General features: G+C 39.4%; 1 protein-coding gene across 2 annotated transcripts in view; it reads left to right on the top strand.

Annotated features, from left to right (window-relative positions):
• Positions 1–19,011, top strand: part of tspan15 (tetraspanin 15) — a 41,780-nt gene that overhangs the window by 6,035 nt on the left and 16,734 nt on the right. For both annotated transcript variants that reach the window (XM_020495508.2, XM_031835441.1), the window contains exons 2-3: positions 5,295–5,480; positions 9,501–9,575. In XM_020495508.2, coding sequence (XP_020351097.1) covers positions 5,295–5,480; positions 9,501–9,575 — 261 coding nt within the window. The remainder of the gene's footprint in view (positions 1–5,294; positions 5,481–9,500; positions 9,576–19,011) is intronic.

Genomic DNA, 19,011 nt, shown 5'->3' with positions numbered 1-19,011 from the left:
ACCGGAGTGTGTGTATGAATAGTGGCAGGTAGGGTTGTACTGCATTTGTATAGACTTTATATTTTATTTGTATAGAAATATGCTGCAATCCAGCATTATAAATAAAATAAAAAGTTATATTCACTGTCATTGTTTTCTGCTTCCAATAAGTTGATGCAGATATCAAGTAATTTGCCATAGGGAAGAATTGTGAAATAGTCAGACCACAAAATCAGTCTGAATGTGCACTACTTCAGGTTGTTGAGAATCAACAGAGTCATGTCAATGTGCTGGCCAGATCCTTGCAATGTCTGGATCCAATCAGCAATACCAGATAGGTGTTTGTTTATGGACTACGTGGTATTGTTTTTATAAAACTATCTGCTGAACTACTGTACTTGAATATAGTCTTCTTCTTTTTTTTACATTTGAATATAGTCATCTGTATTTTACATGTGACTCAGAATACTGTATTAAATAAGCGAAAAGGTGAATTCCTTTTTATGCAGGTTTTTAATTTAAGGATTTGACATGCTTGTCTGATCCACATGTAATTTAATGGTACAGTACCGGCCACTGGTTGCAGTATACAACAATAAGTTACTGTATTTTTACTGCTGAATTTCCTGTAATTTTAAGTTGCACTACCAAAACCTGATTGCAGTGAAATACAGTAAATATACAACAAGTTACTGTATTTTAAGTTTATGGTGTTTATTGCTGTAAAATGACAGCTGCTGTATTTTGATTACTTGGGACTCAACTTCACATGGAATTTAAACTCCCCAGCATCTTGTTTGCCAGCAACCTGACTTTCCAAAGAGCTCTATTTTAATTTCATCCAACAAATTTAAACACCTGCAGTTTGCTAAATGGTATTGGCACTTGGATGAGAACCCGGTGCTATGGTCAGATGACCTGAAAAGAGCTCTTTGGCAATGCACACCAGTGGTGGGTTTGGTATCAAAATAAGGATGCCTACGCAGAAAATAACCCCATACATACTGTAAAGGTATCTTTGATATGGGGCTATTTTGCTTCCGCAGGTCCTGGGGGACCTTGTCAAGATCAACGCATCATAATCTTGACAGAGTACCAGGATGTTTTAGCCAAAAACCTGGTTGCCTCTGCCAGGAAGCTGAAACTTGGTCACAAGTGGATTTACCAGCAAGACAACAATCCCAACCACACATCAAAATATGAATTAACCATAAGATCTACATTTTGCAATGGTCATCTTGAATTAAACCCCATTGAAATTCTGTGGCAAAGATTCTGTATGGAAAAATGGTCCAAGATCCCTCCCAATGTCTTCTCCAATCTCATAAATAATTTTAGAAAAAGGCTCCGTGCCATTATCCTCGGAAGGTGAGGTATTAAACAATGATTTTAGACAATGATTTTAACCCATCTTTTAGAAAAAAAATTAAAATAACTTGTTATACTAATAAATATATCTTTCTCTGAGAAATTGTAACAGAACAATTTTTTTTAAATTGAGCATATAGCTCAGTATTTTATAGTCTTTTTTTGCTAATCTTTATCAAGGGTGCCAATATTTTTGGACTTGACTTTTTTTTTTTGTAGATGAGTTTGCCTAGCAACCACCGCTCCCTCCATTTGGACTGGTATCAAGTGATCAAAAAGCCTTGTAATTTCCTGTGTAGGCCTACCGTATCAGTCACAGTTCAGAACACAGTGCCGCCTCATAGCTGCTTGGTGTCTCTTTTAATTACATATCCACCTGTGACATCAGAACAGTCTGTCACGATCTCAGAGCCAATTCTTTTTGCAATAAAAACCTCTGTTAGAGCTGTGCACAATAGGTTTCCTTGAACTACTCCCAAAGCCAGAAATCTCTGCATTGGTGTTTTGAAGAGAAAATCAAATTGGCCCTGAAGCGGGGAAAGCTGTCCAATCAGCTGCCTGTGGCACACCTGGGGAGACGGGCATTCATAGACCTAGAGACACTGATTTAGTTGTCACTGGTATAGGATGTAATGAACAGCAGAGAATGTGTAAGTAATCAGCATTACTTACTGGTTCATTAGTGCTGGAGGGGTTACTACTCCCATTATCGTTACCTCACATTCACTTTTCACCCAAGGTCTGTGAAGTAAGCTGAAGAGGGCAGTTTGAGTTTCTGCATTTGCATTCATGTTATAAGTGAATTTAATTATTGTCTTTACTTTTAAAGAGCGAGCCCTTCTCAATGCTGTAATTACTTTGATACTTAGAGTAAACGATGGATTGCTAATGCTTAGCAAACTAATCAGCTAATTGAAATGGCAATGTACTGCCAATTAACTTTAATAGTAGGTCTGTGACAATACCAGAATCACTATTTTTTTCTAGGGCAAAAATGGAAATACAAAGCAGGCCATAAATCTTTTGCTCCTTTAAAAACCTGCTGTGTGTAGAATATTGTGTGCTATAGCTTGGGAAATAAATAAATGTGACTCTGGATGACAACATGATGTTTGTTTGAAACATTCGGGCCGTTTTCCTAAGGAAGTTAAATCTGCTTCGTGTTTTGTGTCCTTGCCACGATACTAACCAGTACTGCGGTACTGGTATCATCCCGGCCCTACTTAATCCAGCAAATTAGAATGAATCTTTGCATTGTACTGTGTATTCTAAGAACTCTGAATAAATGGCCAATGATCAAGTTTGCCTGACGACACTGGAGGTGAGGGCCCTGACTGAGTGGTGCCAGGAAAATAACCTCTCCTTCAAAGTCACAAAACAATGGAGCTGTTCATGGATTTCAGGAGACCGCAGAGAGAGCATGCCCCCATTCACATCTACGGGGCCGCAGTAGAGTTTGAAAAGCTTCAAGTTCTTCAGGGTACACATCACTGACAACCTGAATGGTCCATCCATATAGACAGTGGGTTGAAGAAGGCACGGCAAAACCTCTTCAACCTCATTCTGAAGACCCCTGCTTGACCCCTAACACCCTCACAAAAGTCTACAGATGCACCATTTGAGAGTATCCTATATATCTATATTCCGGACTCTGACATTGCTCATTCTGATTTCTTACAGTGGATTCGGGAAGTATTCAGACCCCTTGACTTTTTCCACATTTTGATACTTTACAGCCTTATACTAAAATTGATAAAATTTGTTTTCCCCTTTTATCAATTTACACACAATAAACCTCAACTAACCGGCGCCCCCGCACATTGACTCTGTACCAGAACCCCCCCCCCCCCTGTATATAGTCTCGCTATTGTTATTTTACTGCTGCTCTTTAATTACTTGTTACTTTTACTTATCTGTATTTTTTTTTTACTGCATTGACTAATTTGGTAATGACAAAGCGTAAACAAGTTATACATTTTTGCAACAACAAAAAGAAACAATTTGTATAAGTATTCAGACCCTTTACTCAGTACTTTGCTGCCAAAGGTGCTTCAACAATCACAGCATCGAGTCTTCTTGGGTAAGACGCTACAGGCTTGGCACACCTGTATTTGGAGAGTTTCTCCCATTCTGCTCTGCAGAACCTCTCAATCTCTGTAAGGTGGGATGAGGAGAGTTGCTGCACAGCTATTTTTTTGGTATCTCCAGAGATGTCAGGTTCAAGTCTGGGCTCTGGCTGGGCCACTCGAGGACATTCAGAGACTTGTCCCCAAGCCACTCCTGCGTTGTCTTGGCTGTTGTCCTGTTAGAAGGTTAACCTTCGCCACTGTCTGAGGTTCTGAGCAGGTTTTCATCAAGGATCTCTATTTTTGCTCCGTAAATTATAATTTTTCTCTTGATCCTGACTAGTCTCCCAGTCCCTGCCGCTGAAAAACACACCCACAGCATGATGCTGCCACCACCATGCTTCACCGTAGGGAAAGTGTCCGGTTTCCTCCAGACATGACACTTGGCATTCAGGCCAAAGAGTTAAATCTTGGTTTCATCAGAGCATCTTGTTTTCTCATGGTCAGAGTCCTTTAGGTGCCTTTTGGCAAACTCCAAGCAGGCTGTCATGTGCCTTTTCATTAAGGAGTGGCTTACGTCTGTCCACTCTATCATAAAGTACTAATTATTGGAGTGCTGCAGAGATGGTTGTCTTTCTGGAAGGTTCTCCCATCTACATGAAATTCTGGAGCTCTGTCAGTGACCATTGGGTTCTTTGTCACCTCCCTGTTCTTGGTAACCTTCAATACTGCAGAAATGTTTTCGTACCCTTCCCCAGATCTGTGCCTCGACACAATTCTGTCTGAGCTCTACGGACAATTCCTTTGACCTCATGGCTTGGTTTTTGCTCTGACATGCACTGTCAACTGTGGACCTTTTTATATAGACAGGTGTGTGCCTTTCCAAATCATGTCCAATGAATTGCATTTACCAAAGGTGAAACATCTCAAGGATGATCAATGGAAACAGGATGTGCCTGAGCTCAATTGAGTCTCATAGCAAAGGGTCTGAATACTTATGGAAATTAGCTATTTCTGTTTTATTTTTTTATATATTTGCAAATATGTTTAAAAAAATGTTTTAAAAAAAAACGTTTTGCTTTGTCATTATGGGAAAGGATGTTTGAGGATTTTTTATTTAATACATTTTAGAATAAGGCTGTAACGTAACAAAATATGGAAAATGAATACTTTCCAATGCACTGTCATTCTTTTGTTGTGGTGTTTTGTATTGTTAGGTATACTGCACTGTTGGAGCTGGAAAAATGTTAATCGCAGCTGCAGCGAAATGCTCATCTGCAAATGTGTACGCGACCAATAACATTTGATTTGAATCTAGCAGTGTATCTAGCACAGATGTTGTTTACATTTCAATGATGAATTAACCTCAGCAGGGTGCCATCCCACAAGGTACAAGCCTGTTGACTCAATCTTGTTTACATGTCATTTCAACGACGAAAAAATAAATGTGATGCCGAATGAATGTGAAAAAATGATTTTATATTTGCAAAAAGTCATCAACATAAAGTGTTTTGGGGAATTGGTCCCCCCCAACTTTAAACCTAAATCCAATGTTTCAAATGGTTGTTGATTTCACATTTGAAATCATGTTAGTTGACAACTCAATCTATGTAAATCAAAACTAGACATTGAACTGATGTCTTTGCCCAGTGGGATTAAAGTTTGTGATCATAATTAATTAGATTTCTGTGTGGTCCACTATTTACAGAAACTAGATTAATTAATCTATGAGCATTAAATTAACATGAAACTATTTACATAGATAAAGCTCTAAGTTTTCTGATTTGACATTGCATTTTACAGGTAACCATTCAGTATAGGTAACCACTCTTAGCACCTATACTTAATTCTCATCTCCATGTCTGTCTCTTTTTCTGGTAGCTGATTGGGGGGTTCATCCTAGCCATCGGTATCTATGCGGAGGTCGAGCGGCAGCGCTACAAAACCCTGGAGGGGGTGTTCCTGGCCCCCGCGATCATCCTGATTGTCCTGGGGGTGGTGATGTTCATTGTCTCCTTCATCGGCGTGTTGGCCTCCCTCAGGGACAACCTGATGCTCCTCAAAGTGGTGAGTACTAGGCCCACACAATTAAATACAACACTGATATAGGCTTGAGGTTCACCACTCACCAGACCAGGGTCAAATGCATATCTCATATTTGAATGTATTTAATGTGCACTTGATTTATCTTGGGCTTTACCGTTTTGGGACTAAATCATTGGCACCATTGTACCACTAAATTCTAGGACATGGACTGTGTATAGTCCTTGAAACATATTTCTCGATTGTAATTTCAGGTCTTCAGTGCTAAGGCCATGAGACAATGTAGCTCTCATGTCAGTATGCAAAGTATGAGCGCTAAACCATAAATGTTACCTGAAATATATATTTTATTTTATTTCACCTTTTTTTTTAACCAGATAGGCAAGTTGAGGGCAAGTTCTCATTTACAATTGCGACCTGGCCAAGATAAAGCAAAGCAGTTCGACACATACAACAACAGAGTTACACATGGAGTAAAACAAACAGTCAATAATACAGTAGAAAAATAAGTCTATATACAAAGTGAGCAAATAAGGTGAGATAAGGGAGGTAAAGGCAAAAAAAGGCCATGGTGTTGAAGTAAATACAATATAGCAAGTAAAACACTGGAACGGTAGATTTGCAGTGGAAGAATGTGCAAAGTAGAGAAAAATAATGGGGTGCAAAGGAGCAAAATAAATAAATACAGTAGGGGGCGAGGTAGTTGTTTGGGCTAAATTACAGATGGGCTATGTACAGGTGCAGTAATCTGTGAGCTGCTCTGACAGCTGGTGTTTAAAGCTAGTGAGGGAGATGTGTTTCCAGTTTCAGAGATTTTGTAGTTCGTTCCAGTCATTGGCAGCAGACAACTGGAAGGGAGGCGGCCAAAGGAAGAATTTGGGGGTGACCAGAGATAGACCTGCTGGAGTGCGTGCTACAGGTGGGTGCTGCTATGGTGACCAGCGAGCTGAGATAAGGGTGGAATTTACCTAGCAGGGTCTTATAGATGACCTGCAGCCAGTTGGTTTGGCGACGAGTATGACGCGAGGGCTAGCCAACGAGAGCATACAGGTCGCAGTGGTGGGTAGTATATGGGGCTTTGGTGACAACGGATGGCACTGTGATAGACTGCATCCAATTTATTGAGTAGGGTATTGGAGGCTATTTTGTAAATGACATCGCCGAAGTCGAGGATCGGTAGGATGGTCAGTTTTACAAGGGTATGTTCGGCAGCATGAGTGAAGGATGCTTTGTTGCGAAATAGGAAGCAAATTCTAGATTTAATTTTGGATTGGAGATGTTTGATGTGAGTCTAGAAGGAGAGTTTAGTCTAACCAGACACCTAGGTATTTGTAGTTGTCCACATATTCTAAGTCAGAACCGTCCAGAGTAGTGATGTTGGACGGGCGGGCAGGTGCAGGCAGCGATCGGTTGAAGAGCATGCATTTAGTTTTACTTGTATTTAAGAGCAATTGGAGGCCACTGAAGGAGAGTTGTATGGCATTGAAGCTCGTCTGGAGGGTTGTTAAGTGTCCAAAGAAGGGCCAGAAGTATACAGAATGGTGTCGTCTGCTTAGAGGTGGATCAGAGACTCACCAGCAGCAAGAGTGACATCATTGATGTATACAGAGAAGAGAGATGGTCCAAGAATTGAACCATGAGGCACCCCCATAGAGACTGCCAGAGGCCTGGACAACAGGCCCTCCGATTTGACACACTGAACTCTATCAGAGAAGTAGTTGGTGAACCAGGCGAGACAATCATTTGAGAAACGAAGGCTATCGAGTCTGCCGATGAGGATGTGGTGATTGACAGAGTCGAAACCCTTGGCCAGATCAATGAATACGGCTGCACAGTATTGTTTCTTATCGATGGCGGTTAAGATATCGCTTAGGACCTTGAGCGTGGCTGAGGTGCACCCATGACCAGCTCTGAAACCAGATTGCATAGCGGAGAAGGTATGGTGGGATTCGAAATGGTCGGTAATCTGTTTGTTGACTTGGCTTTCGAAGACCTTAGAAAGGCAGGGTAGGATAGATATAGGTCTGTAGCAGTTTGGGCCATGAGTGTCCCCCCCTTTGAAGAGGGGGATGACCGCAGCTGCTTTCCAATCTTTGGGAATCTCAGATGACACGAAAGAGAGGTTGAACTGGCTAGTAATAGGGGTTGCAACAATTTCGGCAGATAATTTTAGAAAGAAAGGGTCCAGATTGTCTAGCCCAGCTGATTTTTAGGGGTCCAGATTTAGCAGCTCTTTCAGAACATCAGGAGAAGGAGAAATGGGGAAGGCTTGGGCGAGTTGCTGTGGGGGGGGGGGTGCAGTGCTGTTGACCGGGGTAGGGGTAGCCAGGTGGAAAGCATGGCCAGCCGTAGAAAAATGCTTATTAAAATTCTCAATTATAGTGGATTTATCGGTGGTGACAGTGTTTCTTATCCTCAGTGCAGTGGGCAGCTGGGAGGAGGTGTTCTTATTCTCCATGGACTTTACAGTGTCCCAGAACTTTTTTGAATTTGTGTTGCAGGAAGCAAATTTCTGCTTGAAAAAGCTAGCCTTGGCTTTTCTAACTGCCTGTGTATATTGGTTTCTAGCTTCCCTGAAAAGTTGCATATCACGGGCTGTTCGATGATAAGCAGAACGCCGTAGGATGTTTTTGTGTTGGTTAAGGGCAGTCAGGTCTGGAGAGAACCAAGGGCTATATCTGTTCCTGGTTCTAAATTTCTTGAATGGGGCATGCTTATTTAAGATGGTGAGGAAGGCATTTAAAAACAAAATCAAAAACGGGCATGCTCTACTGATGGGATGAGGTCAATATCCTTCCAATACCCTTTTTAGCATAGCATCAGTTGGTTGGGTTTCAGCTTGATTTGTCTGCAAGGTCCAACAGGGTAATTAAGACACAATTACTAATGAAAGTCCACTAGCTACATAAGTTTCATTGATGTATTAGTTTGGCACAGTTTAGCCACCCGCATTGACAACATTTGAAATATGTAATCAGACTTTAGCAGGCCCTCGTCCATTTTAGATATGACACATTGCTCTGATGAATTAATGACTGGAATAATATTAATCACATTTTGAGATGTTTGCATCTACTTTTAAGTAGATGTATTGGCTTGAGTTTGATTCCTTCTGAACGAATTAGAGATTTTTGTCTTCTAAAAGCAATCACTTTTTTTTGCCTAAACAAATTCTGCTATTTTATTTCACTTGAATACATTTTAATTTTTTTATTTTACCCCCTTTTTCTCCCCAATTTCGTAGTATCCAATTATTAGTAGTTACTATCTTGTCTCATCGCTACAACTCCTATACGGGCTCGGGAGAGACGAAGGTCGAAAGTCATGCGACCTCCGAAACACAACCCAGCTTCTTAACACAGCGCGCATCCAACCCGGAAGCCAGCCGCACCAATGTGTTGGAGGAAACACTGTGCACCTGGCAACCTTGCTTAGTGTGCACTGCGCCCGGCCTGACCACAGGAGTCACTGGTGCGCGATGAGACAAGGATATCACTACCGGCCAAACCCTCCCTAACCCGGACGACGCTAGGCCAATTGTGCGTCGCCCCATGGACCTCCCAGTCGTGGCCGGCTGCGACAGAGCCTGGGCACGAACCCAGAGTCTCTGGTGGCACAGCTAGCGCTGCGATGCAGTGCCCTAGACCACTGGGGAATATATTTTTTTTTTTAATGGTACTGTGTGCAGAAACTACAATACAGGCAGTTTTAAATGGCACCTGATATTCAAAGACATTAGGCATACAATTGGCAACATCTTAGAACAGTTCCCCTTCAATTTCATCATGCAATGATCAATATGTTTGTTTTTCGTGTATGAGGGCACCACAAGTGTCCCCTATTCATTATCAAAAAATGTTTTTGTCTTAGCTGAGCTGCTATCAAAATGGCAAAGAGCAGCAGCATTTAAGATGCCACAGCAAACCGGTGGTTTTATGGTTCACAAGCTATGATCAAAGGGAAGCTAACCAGACAGATCCATTAAATGTTTTTATAAATAAAAAGATTGTGTAATAACCTTGTAAATGTGATTTTGTTTTTCAGTTTCTCTACACCCTGACAGTCTGTCTCATTCTGGAGCTCCTCGGTGGCATCCTGGCTCTGGTCTTCAGGCATCAGGTACCGTAATTATTACTTAGCCATTATTAAACTCATATTCATTGAGAGAAAGCCAATCTTTATATACACAAAAGGGACTCATGCCACCTCTTATTGGATACATTTACCTTGGCTTGTGCAAGTAGAAAGCTAACAAGTTTATGAAACAGTGTACATTACAATAAGTCAACATAGTGGGACAAAATCAATTGTGTTATCAGGCAAGGATATTAACTTCTCTTTTCACCATTCTCTGGGTATTTCAGATTGACCCTTGTGGTTTCCATATAGGAATTTTCCAATGTCTTGTGTCTGATATTCCATTCCCATTATGTTTTGAAATTTGTGAAAAGATTTTTGGCCGGATAAAATTGACAAACTTGCAAAGAGGGAAAGATGTAGGAGGACTATTCATACCAAACTTTAAATGGCATTTCCAGTGTTAGCAGTTGTTATGCTTTAACACAGACCCCAAAGCAAATCAGGGGGAGGAGAAGAGGATAAATCATAGATGTTATGCTAAGGGGTAGATGGTTGTTCCTTCCCTGTCCTCAGTGATCCTCTCCTCCAGTGAACAAAGGGACAGGATGTAGTTTATAACACAGCCCTAGCTTGTGGTTAGCCAATTAGAAGTCCTTGCAATAAAACTGGGCAAATGGCCAAATAACAAGTATCTTATTTCAGGCTCACTGTATAGACAAATTCCTCCCATGTCTCTGACACATTGCTCATCAGTCCCCTATTACAGAAAAAACACTTTCCATTGATCGTTAGTATTTTATTGACTTCTCGTCCTCGGTCTCTCATACTTACGTTGTGTATTTATCTTCAAAATATTCTTATACTCCCCCCTAGACCATTTAAAAATAAATATATATATAATATATACTTAAAATGTATTTTTAGAAAAAGTGAAAAAATAGAAAGTATAAAAAACATTAACAGTAAGCATAAAATCATTCACATTAAACACCATGCATTTCATAAAACACAAAGAGCATATTGTACTTGCTGTTAAAATAATAAATAGATTTCAAACAAAGTTATAGAAAATAAGTCTTAACAGGTATAATGATGATATCCCTTATGATTCCTACCACATCCTGTATTAGGAGGAAACTCACAAAAAAATAGAATTGTCTACAAGACAATATTCATTCATCCTATTGGCAAGGTAATCATTCACCAAGTCATTTAAAAGTGACCAGCTCTTCCACACGGGTATCAGTCACACATAGATAATTTTGTCAGAACATCATTTATAATAGTTATGTTCTGACAGTCTGCAGGTAATGAAGAATTCTTCTTCTGTTGCACTTCACTAGTGAGCTTGTATTGTTTCAGGTACAGTCCATGGTTCAAGGGATATTGCTGCAGCTTCAGACAATAGGTTCTCATAACCTGTAAATGAAGGAAACAAAAAAGTGAAAGTAACATGTCCTGGTTTCAAGAGATGTATTTTTCACATAGATTTCCCTAAGTAAGCATGTCCCGATATAAAATATATATATTTCTTTTTTTTCAGGAAAATGTTGGACTTTTCACCTAGATATCCCTAATATGACAACTGTGGTGTACAACACAGAAGCTTATCAGGTTCTGATCATCTTACTAAGCTTCTTTACCTGAGATTGGCCCCCGATGGCTAATCAATCAGTTCTTCATTCTCCAGGATCCTCTGTCATCAAAATGGACAAACTTGCAAATGAGTGACATGTATCCATCCTGATTTTCCCCTTGGACTTTTACTGCTGTTATGAGCAAAACTTGATAAGGACCTTTCCATTTTGGACCTAATGTCTGTTACATCATTTTTTTACCATCACTCACTGTCCTGGTACTACGTCATGTCCCCCCATCGGGACTTATTCCCCAGGCCTCTTTTACTTGTCTTTCTGCTTCCCCTACTGCATTAGAGAGTTGTATGCAATAGTTAAGCATTGTGTCACTTATGAAGTGAACGTCTGCTTTTCTCAACTCTAACGTGCCTGGTAGTGACATGGGTCGACCTGTGACGACCTCAAACAGACTCAACAGACTCAACCCTGTGGTTTTATTATGTGTTGCTCGTATACTACATAATACCATAGGCAATGCATCTGGCCATGCTATCCCTTCTTGATGCTTTGAAATTCTCTTTCCAAACTCGATTTGTGTGTTCTACCTGCCTACTCGATTGAGAATGAGACTGGCAACTACACTGCCCTTATATGTTCAGAAGACGAGCTACCTCCTGACACACTTTTCCTGTGAAATGAGTGCCTTGGTCGGAATCTAATTGTTCCGGAAATCCCCATCTGTGAATGATTTCTCAAATCAGAATTTTAACTGTGTGTTGTGCAGTTCCTTTCTTAGTAGGGTAGGCTTCAACCCATCTTGAGAAACGACCAGCATATCTTCATGTCCTTTACATTTTGGCATTGTGATGTAATCAAGCTGTAGATGTCTGAAGGGTCCTGGTGGGGCAGGTGCTTGTCGTGTCTGTACTTTCACTCGTCCCTTGGTGTTGTGTCCCATACAAATATTGCAATTCGCCATAACAGCCTCAGCCTCTTTCTGCACACCATGATTCCACCATTTGCTCACAAAACCATAAACTATCTTGTCCACACCAATGTGTCTCCAAAGAGTGGATCTGTCACCAAGTAGGGTAAGAGTGCATTTGGCGCTACACATCTCAGGTTGTATTTCCACACACCTTCTTGATTGAGTTTGCATCCTGCAGCCATCCTTTCCCACACTTCATATTTTAGTGCACTGCCTTGCATATCTCTAATGTGTTGCAATGCATCCAAGGTGTATCTCCTGATCAGTTTAGGAGACAGAGGTGTTCTCTTGGCAGGCGCTTTAGCAGCTCTGTCAGAAAAATCATTACCTTTACTCTCATCTGTAAAGATTTTTCCATGTGCTTTAATTTTCAAATTTGCAACTTGTCCAGGTAACTGGAGAGCATTCAGTAGAGCCAACACCTCTAGTCCATTCTTCACAGGAGCTCCCAGTGATGTCATGAATCCTCTGTTTTCCCCCCAAAAAAATCTAAATCATGGGTAACTCCAAAAGCATACCGTGTGTGTGTTAGTTGTTTTTCCTTCAGCCTGCTTACACACCTCTGTCAAAGCCACCAATTCCACCAGCTGTGCTAATATTCCTGCAGGTAACGTGCCTGTCACTTTCACATTGTCCATTGTAGTAACTGCCCAGCCTGCATTCCTCACACCCCCCTCCACAATGCTTGAACTGTCTGTGTATAAGATAAACTCAGGGTTTTCCAACAGATGACTCTTAATAAACCCATCAAAGAGCTGATCCAAAACTAACTCACAACAGTTGTTCAAGTAATGTGGTATGTGGAGGAAGCATCAGAGTAGCTGGATTACATATTGTGCCACATTGTATGATGCTGTTAGCAGCCTCCACTACTTTAGTAGCGGCCATGGCTTCTTTGCTAGCACCAGCATTGTCTTTGGGGACCCTGCTTCTCCTGGCCATTCCTCAGAACACGTTTTCTTTTCCGACATTCTCGTTGCCAGTGACCAGAACATGTATGGCTCTGCATCCATCAGCCACATTTTGCTCTTTGCCACCCATAGCTCTATAAACCTTTTTCTTCAAGGACACAATGTTCACGGTTGTTCAAAACAAGAGCTAATAACTGTAACCCATCATAAGGATGTAGATTGGAGTTTCTTATAACGCTTCAAATGGTCCCATGTGTTCCCATACCCATACCCACTTCTCGTGGATGTTTCAAAATGTTTGACCATTCATCCAACTGTTTTGGAGATGCTGATTTGTGTGTGATTACTGTCACTAGAGGTTTGTCTTTACTACCTTTTACAGCCTGTGTTCTGGTTGGACTAAGACATCGTTCGTCACTGCTGTCAGTATCTGTTGACTCATGGCTAGGCAGTGCTGACTAGATGCTTGAATCCTGATCTGCCTTGTGCAATTCAGAGTGGGGGTAGATTGAGGGAACAAAGGGGTCCACTTGTTAGAGCCATGTCTGTTTTACGACCCTGGCCTGTAATTGTTGAATTTCTTCCAAGGTTTTGATCTGTTCACCAAGAGATTTCAAACGGTCTATCTCCAATGTCCTGTCATGATTCTCCAGAAAGAATGTCTCATCCCGTTTCCTTACTTTGACTAATACAGTTAAAGACCATCGTGTCTTTGTCAAGGAATTATGGTTTCTCTATTTTCCCCCAAGCTTTTTGTATATCTGACATTCCATATTTTTCATCATTGACAGAATATTTTTCTCTTGCCTACACCACTACTTCATCATATCACTAGACAGTGAATTTAAAATCTTTCATGCTCACATCAGGAGGAGCTGTGCTCTTTTTCAGAGTGGTTTTCTCACTTAACAATGGCATTATATTAACTTCAAAAGTTGTTTTAATATATCTATATATATATATATATCTATATCTATATCTATATATATATCTATATCTATATCTATATATATATCTATATCTATATCTATATCTATATCTATATCTATATATATATATATATCTATATATATATCTATATATATCTATATATATATCTATATATATATCTATATATATATCTATATATATATCTATATATATATATATATATATCTATATATCTATATATATATATATATATCTATATATATATATATATATATATATATATCTATATATATATATATATATATATATATCTATATATATATATCTATATATCTATATATATATATATCTATATATATCTATATATATATATATATATATATATATATATCTATATATTATATATATATATATATATATATATATATATATATATATATATATATATATATATATATATATATATATATATATATATATATATATATATATATATATATATATATATATATATATATTTATATATATATATTTGACTGCAAAATATGACCCCTTTCTTTTAAGGACTCAAACGTCTTCTAGAACACATTGTTTCTGTAGGGCTTGGCTACCCATAAAACGTATGTTCACTTCAAAAAGCTTGTTGAAAGCTTACAGTGGTACCTACTTTAAAAGTTGTGAGCTTACACTGCGGGACTTAGAGGTACCTAGCATCATGGCTTCATTGTTCCAGACCACCGCAAGGGGGAGTTAGAGCACTCATTATGCATTTGGGTCCCAAGGTTTTTATATGAACAATCATATTGCGTTGTTCCAACTACGAGTTTGATGTTTAAAACGGGAACGTTTTTCATCCAAAAATTAAAAGAGCGCCCCCTATATCCAAGAGGTTAACTTATTAACTTCGATATAGGGGGCGCTCTTAATTTTTGGATGAAAAACGTTCCCGTTTTAAACAAGATATTTTGTCACAAAGATGCTCGACTATGCATATAATTCATAGCTTTGGAAAGAAAACACTCTGACGTTTCCAAAACTGCAAAGATATTGTCTGTGAGTGCCACAGAACTGATGTTACAGGCGAGACCCAGATAAAAATCCAATCAGGAAGTGCCGCATTTTTTGAAACCGCCTCATACCAATGACTCCTTATATGGCTGTGAAGGAGCTGGGAGTCAGCTTACGTTTTCCCCAAGGTGTCTACAGCATTGTGACGTATTTGTAGGCATATCATTGGAAGATTGACCATAAGAGACTACATCTACTAGGTGGTCGCTTGGTGTCCTCCGTTGCAATTATTGCGTAATCTCCAGCTGCAGTATTTTTCCGTTTGCTTCTGATGAGAAGCCAGCTGCCACCACTGATAGATTATGGAATAGATATGTGAAAAACACCTTGAGGATTGATTCTAAACAACGTTTGCCATGTTTCTGTCGATATTATGGAGCTAATTTTGAAAAAAGTTTGGCGTTGTAAGTGACTGCATTTTCCGGTATTTTTCTTGGCCAAACGTGATGAACAAAACGGAGCTATTTCGTCTACACAAATAATATTTTTGGAAAAAATGAACATTTGCTATCTAACTTGAAAACATCCGAAGTTCTTCAAAGGTAAATGATTTTATTTGAATGCTTTTCTTGTTTTTGTGAAAATGTTGCCTGCTGAATGCTAGGCTTAATGCTATGCTAGGCTATCACTACTCTTACACAAATGCTTGTGTAGCTTTGGTTGAAAATCATATTTTGAAAATCTGAGATGACTGTTGTTAACAAAAGGCTAAGCTTGTGTTTCAATATTTATTTCATTTCATTTGCGATTTTCATGAATAGGAAACGTTGCGTTATGGTAATGAGCTTGAGGCTATGATTACGCTCCTGGATACGGGATTGCTTGTCGCTAGAGGTTAACTGGCTTCATTATTTATGTATTACCAGTTGATGAAGAACAACTCCAATTTCATTCATCATTGAACATTTTGTCTACGAATAAGTAAGAATAAAGTTTTTAACCTCTAGTGACACCCTATCCTGTGAACGGGACCGTTTTCATCTTACACTAATTAGGATAACGCAACGGACATGCATCTTCCTAGAAATATATTGGAACACATCATAGCCTTTTTGTTAATCACCCTGTTATCTCAGATTTTCAAAATATGCTTTACAGCCAACGCTAGACAAGCATTTGTGTAAGTTTATAATAGCCTAGCATAGCATTATGCCTTGCTAGCAGCAAGCAACCTTGTCACGGAAATCAGAAAAGCAATCAAATTAAATCGTTTACCTTTGAACTTCGGATGTTTTCACTCACGACACTCCCAGGTAGATAGCCAAAGTTAATTTTTTCCCAAAAGATTCTTTTTGTAGGCGAAACAGCTCCGTTTGGCTGAGAAATCGCCCGGAAATTGCGGTCACCACAAACGCAGAATTTTTTTCAAAATTAGCTCCATAATATCGACAGAAACATGGAAAAAGTTGTTTAGAATCCATCCTCAAGGTGTTTTTCTAATATCTATTCGATAATATATCCGTCGGGACAATTCCTTTTTCTCTAGGACCGATTGGAGTAATGGCTACCTCTGAAACTCTCTCGGAGCCACCATGTGACCACTTACGCAATGTGCCTCCCATACAGCTATTCTTCAACAGAAATGCGTAAAACTGTGTCACAATGCTGTAGACACCTTGGGGAATACGTAGAAAGCATAAACTCGTTGATGGTACATTCACAGCCATATAGAGAGTCATTGGAACGCAGCGCTTTCAAAAACTGGGGCACTTCCGGATTTGATTTTTCTCAGGATTTCACTTGCAACATCAGTTCTGTTATACTCACAGACAATATCTTTACCGTTTTGGAAACGTTAGAAAACACTATCGAAAGCTGTCAATTATATGCATATTCTAGCATCTTTTCCTGACAAAATATCCCATTTTTAAAACGGGAATGATTTTTTTTCCAAAAAATGAAAATACTGCCCCATAACACCAACAGGTTAACCTCTCTGGGTTATGTGGGACGGTAGCGTCCCACCTTGCCAACAGCCAGTGAAATTGCAGGGTGCCAAATTCAAAACAACAGAAATCCCATCATTAAAATTCCTCAAACATGCAAGTATTTTACACCATTTTAAAGATAAACTTGGTGTAAATCCAGCCACAGTGTCCGATTTTCAAAAAGGATTTAGGACGAAAGCACACCAAACGATTATGTTAGGTCAGCACCTAGCCACAGAAAAACACAGCCATTGTTCCAGCCAAAGAGAGGAGACACAAAAAGCAGAAATGGAGATAAAATTCATCACTAACCTTTGATCTTCATCAGATGACACTCATAGGACTTCATGTTACACAATACATGTATGTTTTGTTCGATAAAGTTGATATTTATATCCAAAAATCTCAGTTTACATTGGCGTGTTATGTTCAGTAGTTCCAAAACATCTGGTGATTTTGCAGAGAGCCACATCAATTTACAGAAATACTCCTAATAAACATTGCTAAAATATACAAGTGTTATGCATGGATTTTAGATCCACTTCTCCTTAATGCAACCGCTGTGTCACATTTCAAAAAAACTTTACGGAAAAAGCAAACCATGCAATAATCTGAGTATGGCGCTCAGACACAAAAGCAAGCCATGCAGATACCCGCCATGTTGTGGAGTCAACAGAAGTCAGAAATAGCATTATAAATATTCACTTACCTTTGATCTTCATCAGAATGCACTCCCAGGAATCCCAGTTCCACAAATCTTTGTTCGATAAAGTCCAACATATATGTCCAAATACCTCCTTTTTGTTTGCCTGTTTAGTACACAAATCCAAACTCAGGAGACGCCGGCAAGTCCAGGCGAAAATTCAGACGAAAAGCCATATTACAGTTCGTAGAAACATGTCAAACGAAGTATAGAATCAATCTTTAGGATGTTTTTATCATATATCTTCAATGTTTCAACCTTGAGAATTCCATTGCATTTCTACAGACAAAGGAACGCAGCTAACTCTCATGGGAGCGTGAGAGACAGCTCATGGCACTCTGCCAGACACCTGACTCAATCAGCTCTCATTCCCACCTCCTTCACAGTAGAAGCCTCAAACAAGGTTCTAAAGACTGTTGACATCTAGTGGAAGCCTTAGGAAGTGCAATATGACCCCATAGACACGGGTATATTCAATAGGCAATGACTTGAAAAACTACAAACCTCAGATTTCCCACTTCCTGGTTGGATTTTTTCTCAGGTTTTTGCCTGCCATATGAGTTCTGTTATACTCAGACATAACTCTGAAGTTTCTAAAACTGTTTGAATTTTCTATCCAAATCTACTAATTCTATGCATATTCTAGCTTTTAGGCCTGAGTAGCAGGCAGTTTACTCTGGGCACCTTTTTATTCAAGCTACTCAATACCGCCCCCCCAGTCCCAAAGAAGTTAATGGCCCTGACATTCTGGCCTAACCCTTCATCTGACATATCAGAATAGCATTCCCTGACAGACCATATTATGTTCTTTCATCCTTCTGTAAAAAAGTTAACTGTTACACTGTCATGAAATATGACTATGAAACAAATAGGACATGGCCTGCTTAAGAGTTGCCATGAAAGATAGTTAGATGAATTCCCCTGGAAATGGCAAGAACAGGCGTTCATAGCTAAATGCTTTTGGTTAGCTTGAGAATAATAATTGTATGATTTATCATTCTACTGGATGGATGGATGGATGGTAGAATGTTATGAACTGACACTGAATCGTAGGAGTTAACTACTACCTATGTAGAAGTTGGACAGAAGAACGGCCAGTGCTGCTTACCTGAGATGCCATCATCACGCAGTCCTTCGTAGGTGTCCGCTATGACTTCCTTTGTGTCGGAAAGAAAGGCTGAACGGTATTGGTTGTAGCCAAACTGACACTCAAAAAATGGTCGAAATGGAGGGTGGTTGAATGCGAGTTTTGTTTTGAAATACATTTTTTGTTCTCAAAAATTTTTTGAGGAATAAAATGCATAAAGTTTTGTGCTCCATTACAAAATATTTGATTGCAAAAAATGTTTTTGCTTTCAGAACAATTTTAT

The sequence above is a fragment of the Oncorhynchus kisutch genome, linkage group LG11 (assembly GCF_002021735.2).
Source record: "Oncorhynchus kisutch isolate 150728-3 linkage group LG11, Okis_V2, whole genome shotgun sequence".
In the NCBI taxonomy this organism is placed as follows: Eukaryota; Metazoa; Chordata; class Actinopteri; order Salmoniformes; family Salmonidae; genus Oncorhynchus; species Oncorhynchus kisutch.
This window is presented reverse-complemented; position numbering and strand designations above follow the sequence as displayed.